Consider the following 23,486-nt stretch of genomic DNA (forward strand, 5'->3'; position numbering starts at 1 on the left):
CGTATTCATGAGAATGTAAATAAAGCGATCACTTTCCATCATACACTAAGTGTTACTTAATTGCAACGTATTTTACCATTCATTTTATTTAAATTAATCAAAACTTAATAATCAAGGTAGGATGGTATTGACTCCTAAAATTTTGAAAATTTTCACTATTCTTTTGATTTATTTGAAAATTTTAATTAAGCCCTCTAATTTAAAAATTATCATTATACATTTTATTTTTATTTCAAAGTTTTAATTAAGTTATTCTAAATTTGTTTAAAATTCTCATTAATCTCACCATTTTTTAATATTTTAACTACACCCTTCGAATTATTTTAAAAAATCATTTAACTCCTAAATTTAAAAAAATCAATTAAATACCTACATCAATTTAATTTAGTATGGGAATTTTTTTTTCTTTGAGAAGAGTAATGGGAAATGTTAAGTCACTATTTTATTGACAATGACCCAACAATTTCATTATCAAAACATAAATCCAAATAAATTATCTCAATTCATTAAAACCATTACCAAAAAAACTGGTTTTTCATTACAAGACATTGGATCGATTAGGCAACCTTAATTAATAAACCTGTCCTCGCACGGGAACAAAAACAACAACCAAGTTGCTCTGCAACTCTAGCCGGAAAAAAAAAAAAAAACCCTTTTGAAGGATTAGATTTCTACATGAATTTAACGTCGAGATATGTCGTCGGATTTAACAGTTTTCGCCGCTGTGGGCCGGAAGCGGTTCAAGCACAAGAAGGTGGTATCTTTGGGACTCCTTGACGTTGTAGCTCCACCAAAACGCCATCCGTTGATGGCGGTTTCAGCCCGATAGGAAGCGGCAGCCACGGTTTCGATAAAACGTCTCCGATAGCGGCATCGATGCTCTCTTTCGACTGTGTTACATAGTTTGTAGATATCAATATTAAAGATTATAAATATTATGGATGAAATCATAGATTTAACGTCAATAATAATTATTGAGGGTTATTTTGTTAAAAATGCTTAAAAATTTTATCTTATATCATAAGTATGAAGGTTTATCCAAGAAAAAGAAAAAAAAATTTTTAAAAATGCTTTGCTTTTATTTGTTTATTGAACTAATATAACTAAAATAATTGGTTTAGTTTAAGATTAGAATTTAAGTTTTTTTTCATCGTAATTGTTATTTTAATAATATTCAAATTTAAGTTTTTGTCGGTGTTTTATCACTAATTCATTGATAACAAAGTATAAGCTACTAACCGGATGTAAGTCGACTAGAGGGTGGCGACGTAATTGGCTGGCCGGGACACCGATGCCGGTGTCAGCTTTGTACATTGCATGGTGGGGAGGAATGCCCGGCACCGGTACTGCACCAAATCTCTGCATGTAAATTAGCACCAAATCCCACTAAATTAATAACCTAATCATTTTAATTAGATTATATAAATACATACATGTATACAAAACAAGAAGCATCCAAAACAGTAATGAGTGAACGGTTTACCGTTGGTGCCGCCGTCAATGGGGGTGGAAAGCACGGTGTTCCCGGGGTTTGTCCATTTGGTACCTATTAAACCAAAAAAAAAAAAAAAACACTTTTAGCAGCTAATTTACTTTTAGATTTCTAGTAAAGAAAAGGGTGACAGGAGCATACACGGTGGTGCTGATGGTGCCAAAAGCTAGGGTCTGCCGGTGGTGGAGGTCCCCAAGCTGGCCGTGGTGGTGGCGGAGGGGGTGCTAAGTGTTTTGGCCATAAGTGCATTAAAGACTGATCCATAGTGGGATGACCCCATACATGCAATGGCCTAAAAAGGTGGTTCTGGTGGTGCATGGGTGAAGCTGATGGCGGGAAACCCATTGTGGGTGGAAGCCAATGGTTCACATCTCGCTTCCCTCCTCCACCAACCGGCGTAGCGCCGCCGTATATTTGCCGTCTGTGTATCCAACTTGCCGCCTCCGCTTCACGAGCTAGTAAATGCTTCCTATGAGATCTATATTTCTGCACCACAAAACATAATTATAACAAAATATATATATTTATCAACAAATTTAATGAAATTCTTAAAATTTTAATCGATGAACAGCCAAAAAAATATTTTTTTTGAAGAATTAATGGTTATAATTATATTTACTTGAAGATGGCTGGCGATGTTATGGCGAGTGAGACAATCAATTCCCATAAGCTCTAAAATTCTCGACGGCACCGCCTTGTCAACCCCTAGCTGCTCCACCGCTTGTACAAATCTCCGGTGAAGCTCCGGCGTCCAATCCACCTTCAAACAATTCAAAATAAGAGAAAATTAGCAACAAAGAAGACTAATTCTTTTTAGTGACGGATTTTGAATGCGTAGCAAAAAGTATCAATACTCAAACCCATAGAATTCTGGACAAACTAAATGAAACCCTAAAATCCGAGTATCAGTTACCTTCAATTTTCGAGTGCCTTGATTGTTGTTGTTACTCTTTCCTTTTATTGACGATTTTCTTCCCTTATCACCATCTTTAGAGCCTGTTTTAACTGCTTTAGGCTCCTCTCTTTTACTGACGCTTTCCTCGTCGCCTTTACTCGTCGAAACCTTATTTTCTTCTTCATCTTTCCTCTGATTATCACTTTCCTCCGTTTTTTCTCCCGACGCATTCATCTCCGATTCCTCGCCGGCGGGGGGCAATTCAGCCAAAATTTCGGGGTCCATCTCCAAATCAGGTAACACGTCGCCATCAACATCGATGCTGAGAAAAAGATCGTCGAAATCGATACTTTCAAGTAAGTTCCCGTCAGCGAAATCCGGGAACTCGTCGGAGCTGATTGTGAAAGTACTCTCCATCTCTCCTTCGTCATCATCTTTGCTTGTGTTGTTCCTCAAAGGTGACACAGCTAGCATTAATGCAAACTTTTTTTTTCCCTTCTTTTTTGCTTCCTTCAAAGATTAAAACCAAAACTACAAACAACAAGAAACGATTGAACCCAGAAATTATATATATAACGAGTTGTTGAGAATTATGGCTGTTTGTGTACCGTGAAAATCTGGGGAAATGGAGTGTGGAAAATGGGATATGCACCACAACTTGGGTTGAGAGTTGAGACCTCTTGCAATTTGTTTGTTTTTGTATATGTTTTTGTTCTTATTTGGAGCTTTGGCTTGAAAGCTTCCAATTTTTTTTTAAAGACTAATTTATGTTATAAATAATAATTAAAAATTACTATATCTATATTGCTATTAAAATTCCATTATTAAAAATAATAATAATGAAGGGGTAGAAGTGGATTACTCTTCAAATGGGGTTTGCTGGGTCATCATACCCTACTATAGGAGTGTGCCAAGCACACATTAAATTTAAGAACCAAAATTTTAAATTAAGATTCAGATTCGAACTTTGGAGACGACAGTACTTGAAGAGGCAGTTCCGAACCCCGAACATGGATCGTAAAACGAATATGAAGTAATCATTCAAGCAGTGTATATATACTAGAAACTCTATCACACGCGTATAGTATGAAAATCATATGTTTAAAATATAAATTTGTATTTAAAAATAGTATACAATAAACAATGGAAAATATTATTTGGAACTGATTAATAATAACAGATGAAAATATTTTATTAATAGTATAGATACACAAATATGGTGATAGGAAACATTTTATGTTAAAAGTTAAAAATTTTAAGTTGACTCGAGAATTATTATCGGTGTAATCGTAAAGAATTTATTTATAAATTCATTAAAGCTAATTCAATCCCTAGATATGTTAATTTGAGTTCTTTGATTTAAAAACTATATAAAATAATGAAAGACAAAATGCCATCAAAATAACAATAGTAGTCATTTAATAAAATGGCATATTAATAATTTTCTAACTGAGTTAGTACACCATTAGCTTGTGACACCAAATCAATTAGGGGGTTTTATTAATGGTATGAAAAACGGAACAGAAATTAAATATTTAATTAGATGTTTCGTAAACAATCCAAACACCCCCTTCTAATCGATTTTTAATTTCTAGATTTTGAATTGCTTAACCCTAATCTCAATCCACGTAAGATGTTTAACATCGATTCACTCATATCATTGTAATTCCATAATCAAAATTCAACATTTTAGGTATCCTTTTGAAAATATATGAATGAGGATCCTTAATCAATTTATGTCCGTCAATTTCTCAATTTGGTGAAAGCATATGTACGAGGATTCACATAATTATTGCATAAAAAAGAAAAAAGTTGGATGATTATGTAATTATCTTCAAACATTTTAATTCATTCAATATTCGCAAAACTTGTCTCGATCAATGTTTTATTATTTTAATGCTAAAATTTAATTTCGAATGAAAATAAGTTTAAATATTCTATAAATTCCTATGCTCTTTTGTAAATTTAGAAATTAGTCCTTATACTTTTAATTTCAAGGGTTTATAGTTTATCTATTTTTGATTTCAAATTTTGGATCGATTGTTAAAATTGTTATTTTTTTAGTTAAATTTATTGGTGTGACATTTTGAAATAAAAACAAGTTACTCGTTCAATATCAATGTAACTAAAAAATGACGTTGTAAAGAACCAGAATTTAACAAAATTGTTAAAACCACATCATCTATGGCCTTTTTCTAATTATTTAATGGTATTTCAGTAATTTTTTTCATGTCATTAACGCATAATTTTTGTCTTTTACCCCGAAGCCTAAACCTTAAACCTCGAATCTCAAACATCAAACCTAAACCCTAATATGTGTCAAAAATTTACTAAAATTATGGTCAATGACATAGAAAAAGTTATTAAAACGTCATTAAATTATTAAAAAGGGATTATAAATAATGTGGAGGAAAAAGTTCATAAAATAATTTGTGTTACTGATTTACGAGAAAAAAATAAATTAATGCCACTTTTAATTTCTTGTAAAAAATATCAGGAGCTGGTTGGTCACTTTTCACTTTTTGTCTCATTGAGAGTAAACAACAAAGAAAGTACACTTGTAGATCCCTACCTTCACTTATAGATCCCTAGCATCATAAATATCAAAGAAAAAAGTGATAATAACTACTTCTACATTTAATTTCAGCCACTAGATGTGTATATAAATAATGTGAAATGAAATATTAATTTTTATATTTTTTTAAAATATATTGCGAATCAAAATGATGAGAGCAACAATGTTTGTACATCAATGAACTTAACATTAACTTTCGTGTAAATTACAATAAACTTTTATTATTAACAAATTAGATTGCTTAGACTGGTTTTGTTAAATAATTTCAACATGAATGGGTCCTATTAAAGACATTTAGACTTAATCATGGGTCAAGCAGAGTAAGATTAGGACTAGGTTGATGCAAAATTTTAAATTTGGTATGGCCCGAAAATGGCCTAAAATTCTACCCAATCCTGACCCAATTTAAAAAAAAAGAAGAAGCTAAACTCAAGCCCAGCCTAGCCTACTCGTATTGATTTTTTGAGATTATGTTTATATAAAAATAAATTTAAAAAATATAATACATCAAATACATTAAAAACATTAAAATAAATGTTTACCAACAAATAGAAAATACATTAAAATATATATTGTACTTAAATAACACTAAGATAATTGCAACTTAGTAAGTAGATGCCTCTAAAATAGCAGCAATATAATAGCAAAATAGCACCATAACAACAGCAAAAAAAAGTTTAGGCTAATTCGAGTCGGGCCGGGTCCGTGTAAGAAAATCCTACCCAAGGTCCGCCTTTGTTTTAAGTCAATTTTTTAGGTTTATATTTTTGTCCAAACTCTCCAACTTTTCGGACGAACCTTCAAATCTAAATCACAAATGATTCAACCCATGATAATGTCTAGAGACAGATGACATATTGATTTTGAGTCAATTCTATTCATGGGAATTTAGAATTACTTAACGGAACTAGCATAAGTAACATTATTAATAATAGAAGTTGAGTGATATAATTTGATAAAATTAAAAGTTTTGTTACCCATATGAAAATTTGTGCTAAATTAAGTGGCCTCAAATGTAAATTACCATTTTATTTTTGGATAAATTGTACATTATCCATCTATCTACATCTAATGCTTATATTTAAACACTTTACTAAGTTAATGTCACCCTTGACCTAGTTATCAACTTAGTTATTTATAAAAATACCCTTCTTTTAAATTATAATTAATATTATTATGGTGGTACTTTTGTCTTTTCATACTTTAATATCATCTTTAAACAAAACATATTCAATAGTGTTACAATATCGGTTCATTATCACTTTTTGGTATTCATTATTGAATAAAATTTTATAAAATATTTTATTTAACCCATATCATTGGTGCGACAAAATTTAGTTATATTTAAGCTTTTAACTGAGTTAATGTCACGAGTCAACCAGACAATTGGTCACCAACTCAATTGGAAAATGGTTAAAGTGTATGTTCTTTTTACAAAATAATAAATATAATTATGAGTGTATTTTATATTTTTACATTAAATAAATTTAAAAAATAAGGAAACACGATGAAATTTGAACTTAAAAATCATGAATTCAACCAATTCGTAATTATTTTTAAAATTTTTATAAATATATGTTATATTTTTCACCACACCTAATATTAATTTCCATATCTTTAAAATTATTTTTTATTTTTATTATAATTCACTTCATCCAAACAAAGTTATTTATCATTTTATAACTGATAATTTTAATGAGAATGACATAATTTAAAACAAGAAAAATGTATCAAATTTAATAATTTATATAAAAAATCTAATTTATAAATATGATCAGACACTCGAATTATTGAGATTTGACGTTAGCAAAGATGTGATCCTGGTTTTTCTTAATTTGGATAAACCTTTGATCTATCCTTTTTTCTTGTTTTAAAATTATAATTAATAATTATATTTGTTATAATAAACCATAGATAATGACGGTAGAATAATCGTAAAGCAATAAAAAAATAAAAACACAAAGATTTTACGTGGAAAACGAGCAAATAAGAAGAAATTCACTAATGTTAAAAAAATAATTATATAAGATGAGTTTCAACTACATCTATTTAATGGTTGAAAAACCTTTGGCCCCTTATTTTGCCATTGTATTTGTTTTATAACAAGTGACGGGATTGAGGTCACACAATCTCTAGCAGCATTTATATAATATTATTAAATAATAATTTTAATAATAATAATAATAATATTATTATTATTAAAAAAAACCCTCCAATTATGAATTGCTGTGAAAATCAATGACCACAATTTAAAAGATATTCTGCAAATCGGTTGAAACGTGTACTTTCCTTTTCTAGCATTTTTGTCGCTGTCGTTTTGTAGTGTTGCGAATTGTCGTTTCGGCTTGCAGTCGTTGTGCTTTCGTTATCTTTAAATGGTAGCCACAAGAAATTAAAATAATTTTATTTTTCGATCAAAAAATATTTTCTGAATTTAAAATAAATATATTTTCATAACCCAATATTTATAAATTACACATTATGATGTCATTATCGCATGAGCCAAATCTACATCGAGTTAAAAGATATTTTAAATTATTATATAATAATTATGCCAATTTTATAAAATATATTCTTAAATAAATTTTTATTGACTATTAAATTAATATTTTACAAAAAATATTTTCATTAAATCATATTCTAAAATAGAGGTTTATTTTTAGAATTTATTTCTAAGTTTGAGATGGAATTACAATTATATGATTCGCAATGATAAAGATATTAAATCCAGATCATTATAAATATAATTAAACAATACAAAGTAAAAATTGAACATAACTAACCTCGACTATAATAACTCTACACGAGAGCCAGACATGATGGGATTTTAAGTCAAAAAAAATTGGATAGTGTCCACACATTATTTACATAATGTACCTTTAAAGTCCAAGGTCTCAGTCTTTGCCAACTTCGTTAAGGCCCGACTTGCATTCCTAACACAAAGTTTTAACCTTTTGCTTATTTGATTTGTTGTCTACTATTGAGGGGATGTTGATTTCATTAGACATTTTGTCCCGTCATTGTAGCACTTGTGTCGCTTAGGGCATAAGGGGCATGATGAATTAACATCATCCTTACCTTCCTCTGGCTTCTCATTGCCAGGAAACTAATAGGAGAAGTTTGAGAAGTATCGTTGTAACACCCCTAACTCATATCTATTGCTGGAACAATGTTACAGAGCATTACCAGAATTTACAGATCAAATACAAACATTTCATACCATTTCTAATTCATATCATAAACTAATCATAATCAATTATAATTTCCCTTATAAGAGCCCTTGAGGCCCAAAATATGCATTAGAAATAAGTTGGGACTAAACTGGGTACTTAGAGAATTTTTCGCAAAATCTCAAAATTTTTCCTAAATGCAGGGGACACACGCCCGTGTGGTCAGGCCGTGTGATTCACACACGCTCGTATCTCTACCAGTGTGGACGAAAATAGGTCATTTCCCAAGCCACTTTTCTCACCTAATTTTTGGCATAAACCTAATACAATAAATTTCACATTTACAAACCATATCAAAGCACTCAAAACATACCAAAATCATGTCTTAAACATGACATATTACCACATTCAACCAATGTGCCTTTAGGCACCTCAAGTGACAATTTATTTTCATGTCTACCTAATACTCATATGCATATTCAATCTCCATTTCACTTTCATTCATTCATGCACACACACATACACCCAATTTGTGATACCACATACATATATATATATCAAAATGTACCAAACACTAGCCATTCAAATGGCTAATCTCAACAAAACATTTACTTGCCAACATTGGCCATTTAACCTATACATGCCATTATAACCAAAATTAGTTTTATATTTGTGCCAAAATGGGCCAATGGATAGTGTGATGTGTCTCCGACCAGCTTCAAACCTTAACGAGCTTCCGAGTACTATAAAACATGAGAAAATAAACAGAGTAAGCTTTAGAGCTTAGTAAGTTCGTATAACGGAAAATTAACTTACCATTTATTTACATATAAGGTAAGTACACAAAATACACCCAAAGCAATATAGCCAATATCCTAAACACATATCCTCATCAAACAACTTAGTTATGTATTTCGTATGAATTTCAAGAAACATGAATGAGCTCATCAAATATCAAACTCCCATGTTCATAAATTTCCCACATCTTGTATTCACATATATCAATTCCATGTATTTCAAGGTTATACGAGAAATGATTCATTTAGTACTCGTATTTTTCTCATGCCAGGATTTTATCCGTTGAATCATTGAAAATACCGATGGATACATAGGAAGTACACGCAAGGTGTACCAAACTATAATCCGTCAAATCATATACATGAATGTTCATGCAAACATGTAAACGGGAAGCTCTTTCGAGCCATAAAAAGGGAAGCTCAAATGAGCCATGTAACGGGAAGTTCCAGAGAGCCATTAACGAGAAGCCAGGAAGGTTCAAGTGAGCCAATATCGGGAAGCTTCGGAGAGCTAAATAATCGGAAAGCTCATGAAAGAGCCTTTAATCGGGAAGCTCTGAAGAGCCATATATCGAGTCGCTCATAAGAGCTATGGTGTGCCCACAACACATACAAGATCACAACCAAATGGCATGCTTCAAAGAGCTATTAACGGGAAGCTCGCAAAAACCATATAACGGAAAGCTCATGAGAGCTAATAACAAGACGCTCTTTTGAGCTGTGGTGTGTCTGTAACACATGCAGGATCACAACCAATTTGGGAACCTTGTATCCATCGAATTTTATTTATTCAAACGGGACTTAATACTTGTCAGTCATCGTCGGATATGTGATTAATTTAATATACATGGAAAAAAATATAATCATATACACAACATTCAATTCAAACATATAAATATACAATTTAGTTACACAAACTTACCTTAACAATATTTGTGCACACAAAATTTAACTCTATATTTGATCTATCCATATCTATACGAATGAATTTAACATCAATTTAATACAATTTACATTCAATTCAACCCAATTCACATAGTAGGTAAAATTACCATTTTGCCCTATACTTTTAATTAATTCTAACTTCATCCCTAGGCTCGGAAAATGAAATTCATGCAATTTAATCCTTATTACAAGCCTAATAAATTTTTACATATAACATTAGTAGCCCATGTATTTCACAAAATTCAAATTTTTCCATAAATTTTTTATCTTTACAATTTACTCCCTAAATCACAATTTCATCAAAGTTCACTTTACAAAAGTTGTTTATCTAACAACAATCTTTCATTTTCTACCATAAAAATTCATAATTCATGCATACTCATCTATGGAAAAACTTTAATACCTTAATAACTTTGCAAATAAATCCCCGAGATAGCTAGATTAAGTTATTACGATCTCAGAAATATAAAAATTACTAAAAACGAGACAAAGAAACATACCTAATTAAGCAAAATAAGTTGGTTTGAGCTTAGGTTTTCGTGGCTAGAGTTTCCATGTTTTAATTTTGGGAAATATGAAAATATGATATTTTCATTATTTTATCATTTATCATTTTTTATTATTTTTACTTTCCAATTTCATCCTTTTCTTTATTTAATTTTCCAAGGATGAATCATCATACTTATCTGCTAACTCCTCTTAATGGTTTATTTGCCATATAAGGACCTCCAATTTTGAATTTCATATCTATTTGATACCTATAGCTACTAGAACTCTACTTTTGCATTTTATGCAATTTGGTCATTTTTATCTAATTAAACATGTAATCGGTAAAAATTTCCTTATGAAATTTTCATACGACATTTCTATCATTATGCAGACCATGCAATAATATTAAAATAATTTGTTCTTATGGCAGACTCAGATTTGTGGTCCCAAAACCACTGTTCCGATTTCACTAAAAACGAGCTGTTACAATCGTCCATTGAGAGTTGAAGATAACTCATTGGGTCCATATTGTCCATGTTAGAAGTTGTCTTTCAACTCTACCAAAGACCAACTACCTAAAGAGATGACAAGTTCATAGAGTGAGAATGCTACTACCCGAGTTAACTATATTTTATAGGGTAGGGATTCAATTCCAACCATGTACAACGCTTATGGTTTGCTTGTTCAGGCACCCAATTAGGTGCTTTCAATCTATGAATCCATTGCCTCTTTAGGGACTCAAGCCTTCAATAAAGTTAAAAGATAAAACCCTTATCGAGGATAACACTAACCCATCGAGAAGCTAGTCGACTTTCGACGAACAACACTTTGCAAACCATTTCCAATGAAATCCTCTAGTCAACAACTACAAATTTCATATTTGTCATTAAAGAACTTAAAAGTTTTCTTAAAGAGAAATAAAAAGGTTAAAATATGACATAAGTTCCTATACTCTTCAAAAATTAGAAAATTAATCCTTGTACATTTACTTTCAAGAATTTAGTCATCCTATTTTTTCAAATCTCAAATTTTAGGTCCAATTGTTAACAATGTCTTTTTCTTGTTAAATTTATTGGTTTGACATTTTGAAATAAAAAATACTCACTTGGTAGCAATGCAACAAAAACGATATTGTAATGAACTTAAATTTAAGAAAATAATTTTAACATATTAATAGTTGGACCTAAATTTTAAAATCTAGAAAGTAGAGGACTAAATTCCTAAAAATAAAAATATATAAACTAAATTTTAAATTTATAAAGAATACATAAACTTAAAACATATTTTAACCAAAAAAATTCATATAAATTTACATCAACTAACTGTTTCTGTCAATATAAATATAGAAAGAATTTTATTGACATTGACATGTTGATAGCCAAAACTTTTCTTCAATTGAATAACCAAAACTATTTCAAACTTCAAGGGCAAGGTGAGGACCATTTATTAAGGCTGATTTTTCAATATATGTATATATATATATATATATATATATATATATATATATATATATAAGATAAGGGCTTATATATGTTACTATAAATTTACTCATTTTATAATTATTTTATATAATTAATATTTTAACAATTCAACTCTCATATTTTATCTTTCATACACCTACATCCTACATATAAAAATTTAAATAAATTAAAATATTTAATAATTTTTAATATATAAAACTTTTAAAAAATATTGATAACTATTACATGCATGATAAATGCAATTAATTAATAAAGAATGACTTACGAAAATATTAATCATACAAAAAAATTTTAAAGTGTATAAAATTACTTTAATTGTAGGGAGCGTTTGGTTTGTCGAATTTTAAATTACATTCCGTAATTGGATTATGAGAATGTAAGATTACAGGTGAAATGCGAGTGTACCTCTTGCTTGGTTGATTTAGTTGGGCTGTAAGATTAAGGTGTTTGGTCGACGGAATATAAGATTGCCTAAAAGTGCATTTTACTCAATTGCCCTTGTTATTGAATTTGTTTTTTAAACGAGTTTAGTTTCTTTAATATTTTTTAGTCTCAATTCTTACTTTTTATTACAATTTATATAATAGTAAGTAGATATATTGTGTTGAAATAAATTTATAAACCATAATTATAATAATTCATGAGAAGTAATTGCAACACTAACCATAATTATAGTTCTATCAATAATTAATATATTAATAAATTATTAAATAAAATATTATAATGATTATAATTGTAATATATGACATCTACTAGTTCACTGTTAAAAAAATATTTTGTTTTTAATTAGTCTTAAGCATTATTTAATAAAAAACCTAATTTGATTAGAATAATAAAAATAAAGGAAAAATGGTCCAAAATTTAATATTATTCCTGTAATCTAAGATTACCTAATGAATGGGCCATAATGAGATTATACCTTATATTATGAAATGGCCGTAATGTGAGATTACAGAATGGTTGGAATGTTGAAATTCAAACATTGTAATTTCATTCTAGAATGTAACATTATGGCCCGTAATGTTACATTCGACGAACCAAACACCCCTCTCAGGGTTAATATAAATTTTAGTCCCCGAACTTAGTAATCAGGTCCACGTTGGCACGAATACTTTTTTATACTCTTTGGTAACCGAACATGGCAACTAAGTCAATTTTAGTCGCTGAACTTATCAAATGTAAAAGTTTGAAAATGTAATACTTTAATATTGTGTCACATCATCAAATTTTCATGGAATTTGAGTTCTTAGATCAAAATGTACTTAATTGTCAAATTTATGGACTAAAAGTTATATTAAACCTTAATATTATATAGTATCACGAGTCAATCGAATATCATTAGATTACAAAGTAAATTATATTAGTTTGAATGTGTTTCTGTCTTTTATATCTTTTATATACAAAATAGAAAATTATACGACCCATAAGAGATTTGTATATAAAACACTACATAATTTTTAATATATTTACTGTACCATTTTAATTAAAGTATTTTTATTTTTTAATTAAATTTTTATAAATATATTTATTACGTAATTTTATTTCGTAACAAAATCAACGCATTAAGAGAGAGGAAGTGGATGAAGTGGAACCACCATTGACACATTAAGGGAGAGGAAGTGGACGAAGGGAACCGCCGTTTTGACACATTAACTAGTACCATGAAAAAGGACACAGGTGTCTTAATACTAGCGTGTCATGGTGTGGACATGGACATGTTCGTCAATGGGTCCTCAATGTAACAATAATTGTTCTTGTTGGTGATTTTATTGTGAAATACACTACTCTCACTTTCTCTTTCAATGTGTCTTTTTCTTCCCTTAAGAGGTCCCCTTTTCCACCCTCAACACACTTAGTAGGGGAAAGGTTAATTGAATAGGATAGGTTAGATTGAAAATCGATTAGTATATTAGTTTAGATAAATAAGAGTAAGCGTCCGATTGAATCGAGTGAAAAAATTTCGAATTAATTGAGTTGACGAGATCCTAACTCGATTTGAATTTTTTTTAAATCGAGTCGAGTCAAATGAAATTCAAGTTAAATTGTTTGAGTTAAATTAAAAAATTGAACATGTCAAATTAAAATCTTGTTACAATATGACTAGTTCTACGTTAGAGCACATAAATTTGAAAACTTTTTCAAAGCAAAAAAAAAAAGACACTTTAGTATGATAAACTTGAATAATTAATTAACTTATTTAGGTCCCAAAATTATTATTTTAGAAAAATTTTAAAATTTTAATTTTCTTTATATATATATTTTTGATTTTTAAAAAATTATTCATAAGCTTTTAAAAATATAAATTTTGGAATTTTATAAATATTTTGAATTTTAAAAATATTTTAAATTTTTGAATAATATTTTGATTTTTTTTGTAATTTTGTTGGGAAAGAGACAAATTTACTCATTTCAAAATTATTTGGGTTTAAAAGGGTATTTACATCAATCTATTATTGAATTATTCGAGTTATTGAATTGTCAAATTCAACTAAACTTGAACTCGAAACTCAATTATTTTTTTAAATACCTAACACGCTAATATATATATATATATATATATATATATATATTGGCATGATAAGTCGAAATAAGTATTTTAAAGAAAACATTTCATTTCGACATTTTAATTAAAATAGTGAAAAGTCTCAACTATTTAGACAAACAAATAATATTATAAAAATAAAAAACCGGAATATATCAAATTAAAGTATGAGTACTAAATCTTAAATTTAAAAGTAATAAAATCATAAAAACCATAATTTAACCTAAAATAATCTATACCAAACACACTAATCTTTGTTTTCATTATTATAAGCAATGCCCTAAGGGTCCTTTATATGACACATGTATGTTCCTCTCTTTCTTTATTTTTAGTCATAATGGTTAAATTCTAGTTTTGATCTCTTAACTAAACTTACGTTTGAGATTTAATCTTTATATTTTAATTTGACATGATTTATTCATACTTTTATGGTGATATTAATTAGTCCAAATAGTTAATGTACTTAACTATACTAGTAAAAATGTCGACATATTTTTTGTTAAAAGCATGTTTCAAACATTTAAAAAAAACTATTTCGAGAAGATAAGTTGGGATAAGTTTTTTAAGAAAAAATTCACCTCATCATTTTAACTATAACAACGAAGGGTGTCAACTAATTTGGATTAACTAATAATATTATAAAAATTAGAGAATTAAATTATGTTAAGTGTAAATACAAAATTTAAATTTAAACATAGTAAAGGGACTATAACCATAATTTGAAGTAAAATAATCTATATTTAGTACGATTATTTTTATTTAATTTTGAAAAAATTAATAAATTTAAATATTTTCAAGAATCAAATTAATAATTATTTTATTTTAATTATAATTATAAAAATAAAATAAGATTAAATAAAAAACATATTCTATGTTTCAAATAGTTTTATTTAAAATAAAAGTCATTTATTTCATTTTTCCCACAAGTTTTTACTAATTAAAAAAAGAGGTCGTGATAATTAAATTTAATTTTGGTTGAATTTGTAAAATTGAGATAATGAAATTACGATGTTTTGGATTTGAATCATATAATCCTCATGTTATTTAAGTAATTTTATAGATTTATTAAAATATTATAAATACTATCAAAATTAGGATTCGGTTGATGAGTGACACCAATTCAGTTTGATGAGGCATAATTAGAGGTGCTCATGGGTCGGGCTAATTCCAACAAAAAAAATTAGGTCCGTTTGCTAAGGCGGAAAAATGTTACAACCCACAATATTTATGCAATATTTTTGTTTATATGTAAATGTTGAGGTTAAATTTGTTACTATATCAATAACAATTATGCACAATTGATGAAAGACATTATTAACATCATGATAAATTGTCCTTAATTGCTCCAATTTTTTTGAGAGAGACTAATTTACTAAATTTCGAAATTGGGAGGGACTGGAGAGGTATTTTTACCTTTTATTTTCATGTTAGTGGGGCTTAGAACATTGTCCGTTTAATTTGGGCTTTAAATAAAGTTCTATAAGAATTTTAACAAATTGGGCCTAAAACATTGTGAGTTAAATCTGGGCTTTTAATCGATCAGGTTTTACACAAAAAAAAAAAAGGCAAAAACGCTAGAAGGAGGGCTTGAACCTCCGACCTTGTGGTTAACAGCCACACGCTCTAACCAACTGAGCTATTCCAGCCTTGCTTAACGTATTTCCCATTACATTATTTATTTAATCAAATTTGTTACCATTCATGTTCCAGATTCATAATCACCTCTCTTAATAATACTGCCTCCAATATTCGAATTTGTGTCTCTATTAAAAGCGTTATATGCTTCATCACTACATCAAACGCTTGTTAATTTAATAAGCTTCTGTATAATTATTGTATATTCATGTCAGATTTGTAATAGTTTTTTTTTTCTTACATCATATTTATATCCCTTAATACTATTATGTATTTGTATTTGAAAGCCAATATATCTAACCACCGCAACCTTCAATGTAGTCATTTCATTGAATTAGGTCTCCAATCCATTCGCGATTAAATTCATAATCTTGTACCAAAAGATCAAATTCTCTTAACAAATTTGTCGATTAAAATATTTTTTCCTTAATATGTAAGTAAATAGTAAATTTATTCATGGATCGAATCAAGTTATGATCCGATTTAAACAAAACTTTCATTTTTAATCTCAAATTTGACAAATTTAACACGACAACAGAATAAAAAAATCAATATTTAATTTTATAATTAAATTTAATTATTAGTTTTCATTATTTTATCTAAATCCAAACTTCACCAATCAGATAAAAAAGTTTTTTTTTTTTTTTAAACTCGACCTATCAACGGTGTCTATGCAAAAGCAATATTTGGGGCCAAAAGGGAAAGCTCTAGGCAGGTCGCCTATTAATTATGTTCGATTTTCCCAAAAATAGGGATGAAAACATCAAAGCCTCAAAGGTCGCCAAAATGGACAATTTCATTTAATTCCACAACTGTACCAATGTGAAAAAAAATAAAAAAAAACCAAGTTGAAGCTCCACACGTCTAGTTAATGGTCCTTGACATTTGAATTTATTGTATATTTATGAAAAGGTTAAAATATGGTTTAGGTCCTTATATTATTTATAAATTTTAAATGTAGTCCCTATACTTTTATTTTCAGGAATTTACTCTATTTACTTTTCAAATTTTGGGTCCAATTATTAACATTCTTTTTTGTTAAATTTGTTGATGTGACATTTTAAAAAAATCCACACTTGGTTGTCACGTAACTTAAAAATAACATTGTAATGAACTTTAATTTTACAAAATAATTTTACCGGTGTCAACAGTTTGACTTAAATTTTAAAATCTGAAAAATAAAAGAATAAATTCCTAAAACAAAAGTATAGAAACTAAATTCTAAATTTCTGAATAATACAGAGACTTATCACATGTATTAACCTTTATGAAACTATGAGATTTTAGGGCAAACAATTTAAAATGAGTTACTTGTACCTAGTTCATAAGTTTTATTTCACCTAATTGGTACGTAGATTTGAAAACTTTTAATCAATTTGGTCCTTTTATTGATACATGGTTTATCCCGTTAGATAAATTAATCTCCATTAATCTTGGGTTTAATTGTTAGACATATTATTTGAATTAAGGTATCTTCCATAACCATTTTACGGTCCACAAAAATTAATGTTTTTGAGGCTAATGACTACCTTTCCCAACAACGGCATCTTCAATGTTCAAACTTGAATCATTCATCTGGGAGTGCAACGTGTCTTACCATTGCACCCACCACTTATTGGTTAAAAAAATTTATCAACCCATTAATTTAAATAAAAACTTTCAAATAGTTTAGTTTCCATTTGTAACTTTTTAAAGATAATTGACCCGAATTTAAATTTACTAATAATTTAGGGGCGTCAAATATAATTTCCAAGAACCCATGAAATCTCAAAAATATTTTCAATAAACACCTACCAAATCCTTTGACATTTTAGGTCAATATAATCCCAACACAAGGAAAGGTTCCAAAACAGCTAATAGCGCCCATTAATTATTCTCATTCCCATAGACAATTTGACATGGGCAAATAAAAAGGGTTAATATCAGCAAACATCCCTAATTTATTTTCTAGATTTTAAATTAGTCCCTAAACTTTAAAATATTTTAATTGAATTTTCAAAATATCAATATTATATCAATTAGATTCTTTCACTAGCTTGCCTGTCAATTTGGATGTTAATTGTCATTTCAAATTAGATACATTAGCATGTTTAAAATAAATAAAAAAAGATTTAAACACATACATAGTACCTATCACAATTAAGTGATAGTTTGCATTTGGCATGTTAAAAGAGATAGTGTCGATAAAATTTATGAGGGTTTTCATTTTTCTTGGGGTAAACTACATCTAATGTTATTAAACTATTATTAAAGTTACGTTATGTTCACCCAACTTTAAAAAGTTACGAAAATGGTATTTGAACTGTTCGAAAGTTTTTCATTTAGGTCATTGGGCTACTAAAATCGATGTTGTATAACAGTATCCATTCACACCACCTACACCAATCGAAAGCTCTCCTTTCCTTTCTCACCTACAATTAAGTTATTTTTCATGAAACAAGTTTGATCGTCACAAATTTGCGAACTAAAATCAAACAATTTTCTTCTTGAATATTCAACACCGATTGTTGGATCGACTTGGATCAAATTTATGTTCTTCTACTCATCGCTACTAATCTACCATACTGATTATCGAATCTTCACTTCGGGCTCACTAGCAAGAATTAAAAAAAGAAACTTAAAAGCCGGTGACTTAATTAAAAACTTTTGAATAATTCAATGACTTAAATTAAAACTTTCGGATAATTTAGTGACCTTTTGGTAACTTTTCAAAGTTGAGTGCTCAAAACGGAAACCTACTAATAGATTAGTAACCTTGGTATATTTTACCCTTTTTCTTACTAACACATTGAATTTCAAGTTACGTATGCAGTAAAACACGTGTTTATAATTTCATCCACACGATTCAAATATGCTCTACATTAGATTTAAATAGACATTTAACATTCAAGGTAACAACTACGTTAATTGATACAACATTGATACTCTAAGAACTTATAATATTTCGAAAGTTTGACACAAATTTAAAATCTAAGTAATAATTCGAGGACGTCCTGTGAATTTAACCCAATAAAAATAACAATCCACGATACGAAACAACAAGGAAATTTCATATTTCATTAGGGGTAAATCCGTCATTTGGCCGGCAGTTTCTTTCCGCGTCCGCCATTGCCATTTATATTATAAAAATTGACTAAAATCGTCTTCAACTTCAAATTTTAAACACAGAACAAGAAAAAAAAAAAAAACAAACAAACAAAAGAGCTTCGAATTTTTTGTTTACAAACAAAAATGGGGGATTGCAGGCCATTGGGGTTCTTATTAGGACTCCCGTTCGCTCTCATCGCACTGGTTTTATCCGTCGTCGGCGCCGTCATTTGGGTTCTCGGGTAAGTCTTCTTTCATATCTCTTCTTTTTCTTCGTAAACGAAATCATATAGATCAAAGAGTTAAATTCCAGTAAAAAAAGGGTTTTGTTTTGTTTTTTATTGAAATTGTGGGATTCGATTATTTCAATGTTGTTTTAAATTTTTTTTTGCAGGACTATATTGAGTTGTCTTTGCCCATGCTGTATTTGTTGTGCTGGACTTGCCAATTTCGCAGTGAGTCTCATCAAGCTTCCTATTAAAGTTCTTAGATGGTTCACTAATCAAATCCCATGTTGATTTTAGTCCAAAGATCATGTTCTTCGATTTTTTTTTCTTTGATCTTGGAGAAAGTTGTGCTGATTTTAATTTGATTTTTTAGTTTATTATTTTGATTGTTTAGATGATTGATTTATGAATATGGCATTGATGTTGGATGGTTTACAGAGTTTAAGCATTTGATTCTTGATTTTGGGTGCTTTCTCTTTTGTACATTCTAAGATGCTTTTGAACTTCTTTTTTATGGATAATTTATTATTATTATTGTTCTTTTATGCTAAAAGAGGTTTAAATTATCTTTTATTGATTTAATTAAGTTTAGGTTGCGGATATTCACAAATATTGAATTTATTTATTTTAATAATATAATATATAAAATTTGGAGTGGATGTGGATATATATACTGAATATCCCTTATTTAAGGTAAAGGTTTTTAACCGGTCAACCTGTCAGTTCGATTAAAAGATATTAAAAATTAGGTTCAACTATTCAAATTAATCAATTTTTTGTTCAGTTCAATAGGTTAATATTGTTCTCTGATCAACTCGTTCAATGCATTTTATTAAATTGGTATACCAATCGATTCTCAGATGAAACCTCATTGCTTACTAGGATAACGGATGTACATTCGAATTTGAATATTTGAATCCTATTAGTTACAAAATACTTATTTTCATTATTAAAATATATATAAAAAAGAAATTTGTTGGATTTAGGGTCCGTTTGTTTGCCAGTAAAATATTTTCCGTAAAATGATTTTTGGAAAATGTTTAACTTTTCTATAAAATGATTTACTGGAAAATATTTTCTGGTCTTTGAATGAATCTGTGTAAAATATTTTCTGCTGTTTGACAGATTTTCTGAAAATATTTTCCGAAAAAGTTGTTTTTACATATATTAATATATATTAATAAATTTTTATATTTTAAATTATTTTTAGATATATTGCAATTTGATTTAATAAATTTTTTTCTTGAGTATTACTCTAGAAATTCTTATAATAATTAATATTTTTTTAGAATTAAAAATTACAATTGGTTATAGTAAGTAATTACAAGTGTACAAACATACTCTAATATCAACCGGATATCTGGAGGTTATAGTAAATAATTACAAGAATGCTTGAGAGCTTTAGAAAAATGTCTTACGGAAATTGAAATGGTAAGACAATTTCCCAAAAATTGTAAGGCATTTTCCATTGTTTTGGAGTTGATTTTCCAAATGGAAAATGTTTTCCGCCAAACAAACACTGAAAAAGTTGGAAAATAATTTCCAGAAAATCAAATCCCACAATCAAACGGACCCTTAGATTTAGAATTTTTTGATTTTAAATATCGCGAAAACGATCAATAAAATAGAAATCGATTTTATTATGGATTCGAATATTCGATCCATAATAATATTTAATTTGGATTTAGATTTGGAAAATAATACTCAGATAAAAATTTGGCTACTTTTAAAAACACACGTCATTACTTTAATTATAAATAGTTTGTTAGTAATATTACATCACTAAAATAAATGATTAAATTATATCAAATTAAATGTAAAAGGATTTAAATGATAATTAAACCCTTAAAAAGATCATTGAAACAGAATGATGAGGATGGAGGAATAAGAAATTTAATCATGATTTTTGAAAAACAAAGGGAAGTTAGTGCGCCATTAATATAGAAACAGATAAAGCTAGGGCACATGCTTTGATTTCATAAATTTTTGAATTTCAAAAAATCTCCGTATTTATGGATCGGGTTAAGGTTAGGTTCAGGCAGGTTAAAACATAATATTAATTAAAAAAATTAAAGTTAAATTACTAGTTTATTCAGGTTTGATATTAGATTGCTTTCATTCGGTCACCTAAATATATATACATTTTAAATATTTATCGAGTAAAAGACATTAAGGGATTAAAGTGAAAGCGATAGAAACTAAAACAATGCTTTAAAATTGTTAAATTGTATTTGTTTATCCACTTGTCTAAAGTTATAATTTTTAAATATTGAAAATTTAAATTACAAAACATCAAAATTAATTAAATAAATTATTGAAAAATTTTGCCACTCGATAGTGTCGATCGATTTGTTATTATAATATTGAAATTTTAAATTTCAAATTAAAATCAACTCAAATAAATAATATTTAATAATTGTACATGAAACTCAAATTTCTTTTGATTATATAATCTCGTGTCTCTCATATTAAGTGAAAGCAAAGAAAATACATACAATTAATTAAATTAATTAATTTTATCTTTCATGCCAAACAAAAGCCATAATCTCAAACGAAGAACAAGCAAATAAGTTAATCAATTGTAATGATTTTTTCTTTGCTTTTAGCTTTGTATTAAGTTCGAGATTATATAATTAAAAGAAATTTAAGTTTCACAAGCAATTATTAAATATGAGTTATCGAGTTAATTTCATTACGAATAATATAGAAACATAAAATAAAAATTGAAATTTAGGAGATTAATTTAATTAATTTTAATATTATAGCAACAAGTCGATTAACATTATCAAGGGATAAAAATTTTCAACAAGTTATTTAATTGTTTTGAAATTTAAAATTTTAATATTGAAAAAAAAATTCAACAATGTGATAAAAAAGTACAATTTGACAATTTTTTTACCTCAAACAATACTTTAAAAAATGAAAAAAAAATTCTGACTAAAATGAAAGTGACCTAGAAGTTCGGTGACCAAAATGAAAGTGTGTACGTGATGTGGCATGTACAGTTAACTGTTGTTAAAGATTTAACGATTGGGTGACTAAAGTGAAAATATCCTATAAATTAAATGACGAAATTGTAAAAATTTCATTTAAACATTTTTTATTAAAAACTACTCTCTTTTTTTTCGCATTAAACTACCTTTTACAAAATTTTTTAATAAAAAAACTTTAATTTGTCAACTTTTTCAACCTAAGTATTTGCTTTGTCAACGAGTGCATTGACCTTCAGGCTGGTTGCTCGTCACAGTTCCTTCAACATTTTTTTGTAGTTTTATTTTATTTTTAATTTTAATTTACATTATTAAGATTTTGTCCACGTATTTTTTGTGGTTTTTATTTTATTTACTCTATTTTCTTAGAAATATATGTGATTTTAGCTTTTTTTTTTAGAAATAACCCCACAAAATTAATTATTTATAAAAGTGACTCATTTTAAACAGTGAACCTTAGTGCTATCATTGTCATTGGCGGTACTATCCTTTATAATAGGTCAATCATTGGCTAGTTTAAAAAAAAAATAGTGCCGCCAATGAAAAGTGGTTATATAAAACGTTGAGGGACCTAATGAAGTAATTACCTTTTTTAGATTGTATGGAAAAAAGGGTGGCTGTATTACTACCGGCCCGGTGGCACCCAATTAAATACTAACATTTTGGTCTCTTTTCATGTTAGGCCTGTCTCCTTTTAAAATTAAAATTAAATAGCCCTTGAAAAATATAAGAATAAGAAAAAAAAATTTTCATTTTTTTAATTTTTAAAAAACAATAAACTTTAAAATATATATAATTCTTATTTAATTACCCAAATATCTCCCTCAAAAAAAATTCTCAAAATATATTTGAGTAATTTAAATAAGAATTTTATATAGTTTTTTAAGTTTATTGTTTTTAAAAAATATAAAAAATTAAAATGGTTTATTTTTGTTATTCTTATATTTTTAAGGGCTATTTAAATTTAATTTCAAAAGGGGATAGTGGAAATAAACCAAAAGTTTAAAAGAATTTATTTGGATCCTGAGTCATGGCGCCACCTTTTTTTCACCAAATCTAAAAAGGGTAATTGCTTCATCAGGTTCCTAATCGTTTTATATAATCTGGCAACCATGGCGCCGAGGTTCACTATTCAAAACAGGATATTTTTGTACATAATTT

General features: G+C 28.2%; 2 protein-coding genes and 1 non-coding gene across 4 annotated transcripts; 1 reads left to right on the forward strand and 2 right to left on the reverse strand.

Annotated features, from left to right (window-relative positions):
- Positions 1–479: 479 nt before the first annotated feature.
- Positions 480–3,137, reverse strand: LOC105774229 (transcription activator GLK1). 2 transcript variants are annotated; one of them, XM_012596642.2, is made up of 7 exons: positions 2,996–3,137; positions 2,406–2,918; positions 2,112–2,252; positions 1,634–1,978; positions 1,484–1,546; positions 1,240–1,359; positions 480–890 (listed from the first exon to the last, which is right to left on the reverse strand). In XM_012596642.2, the coding sequence occupies exons 2-7, from the start codon at positions 2,859–2,861 to the stop codon at positions 741–743; spliced, it is 1,275 nt and encodes a 424-aa protein (XP_012452096.1). In that variant the 5' UTR covers positions 2,862–2,918; positions 2,996–3,137; the 3' UTR covers positions 480–740. The 2 variants fall into 2 exon arrangements, with proteins under 2 accessions (XP_012452096.1, XP_012452087.1); XM_012596633.2 differs by having other exon boundaries at positions 2,406–3,077.
- Positions 3,138–15,958: 12,821 nt separating this feature from the next.
- Positions 15,959–16,032, reverse strand: TRNAN-GUU (transfer RNA asparagine (anticodon GUU)). Its single transcript has one exon. It is a non-coding gene; the product is annotated as a tRNA-Asn (tRNA).
- A 3,137-nt stretch (positions 16,033–19,169) lies between these two features.
- LOC105774264 (signaling peptide TAXIMIN 2) lies at positions 19,170–19,780 on the forward strand. Its single transcript, XM_012596700.2, has 2 exons — positions 19,170–19,350; positions 19,503–19,780. The coding sequence occupies exons 1-2, from the start codon at positions 19,253–19,255 to the stop codon at positions 19,624–19,626; spliced, it is 222 nt and encodes a 73-aa protein (XP_012452154.1). The 5' UTR covers positions 19,170–19,252; the 3' UTR covers positions 19,627–19,780.
- Positions 19,781–23,486: the final 3,706 nt, after the last annotated feature.

This window comes from Gossypium raimondii, chromosome 1, assembly GCF_025698545.1.
Source record: "Gossypium raimondii isolate GPD5lz chromosome 1, ASM2569854v1, whole genome shotgun sequence".
Taxonomy (NCBI): Eukaryota; Viridiplantae; Streptophyta; class Magnoliopsida; order Malvales; family Malvaceae; genus Gossypium; species Gossypium raimondii.

Coding starts and splice junctions, on each gene's coding strand:
- LOC105774229 (XM_012596642.2), bottom strand. CDS start 2,861: ATGCTAGCTGTGTCACCTTTGAGGAACAACACAAGCAAAGATGATGAC. Junction 2,253..2,405: donor AAGGCACTCGAAAATTGAAG/GTAACTGATACT, acceptor AATTGTTTGAAG/GTGGATTGGACGCCGGAGCT. Junction 1,360..1,483: donor CATTGACGGCGGCACCAACG/GTAAACCGTTCA, acceptor ATTTACATGCAG/AGATTTGGTGCAGTACCGGT.
- LOC105774264 (XM_012596700.2), top strand. CDS start 19,253: ATGGGGGATTGCAGGCCATTGGGGTTCTTATTAGGACTCCCGTTCGCT. Junction 19,351..19,502: donor GCCGTCATTTGGGTTCTCGG/GTAAGTCTTCTT, acceptor TTTTTTTTGCAG/GACTATATTGAGTTGTCTTT.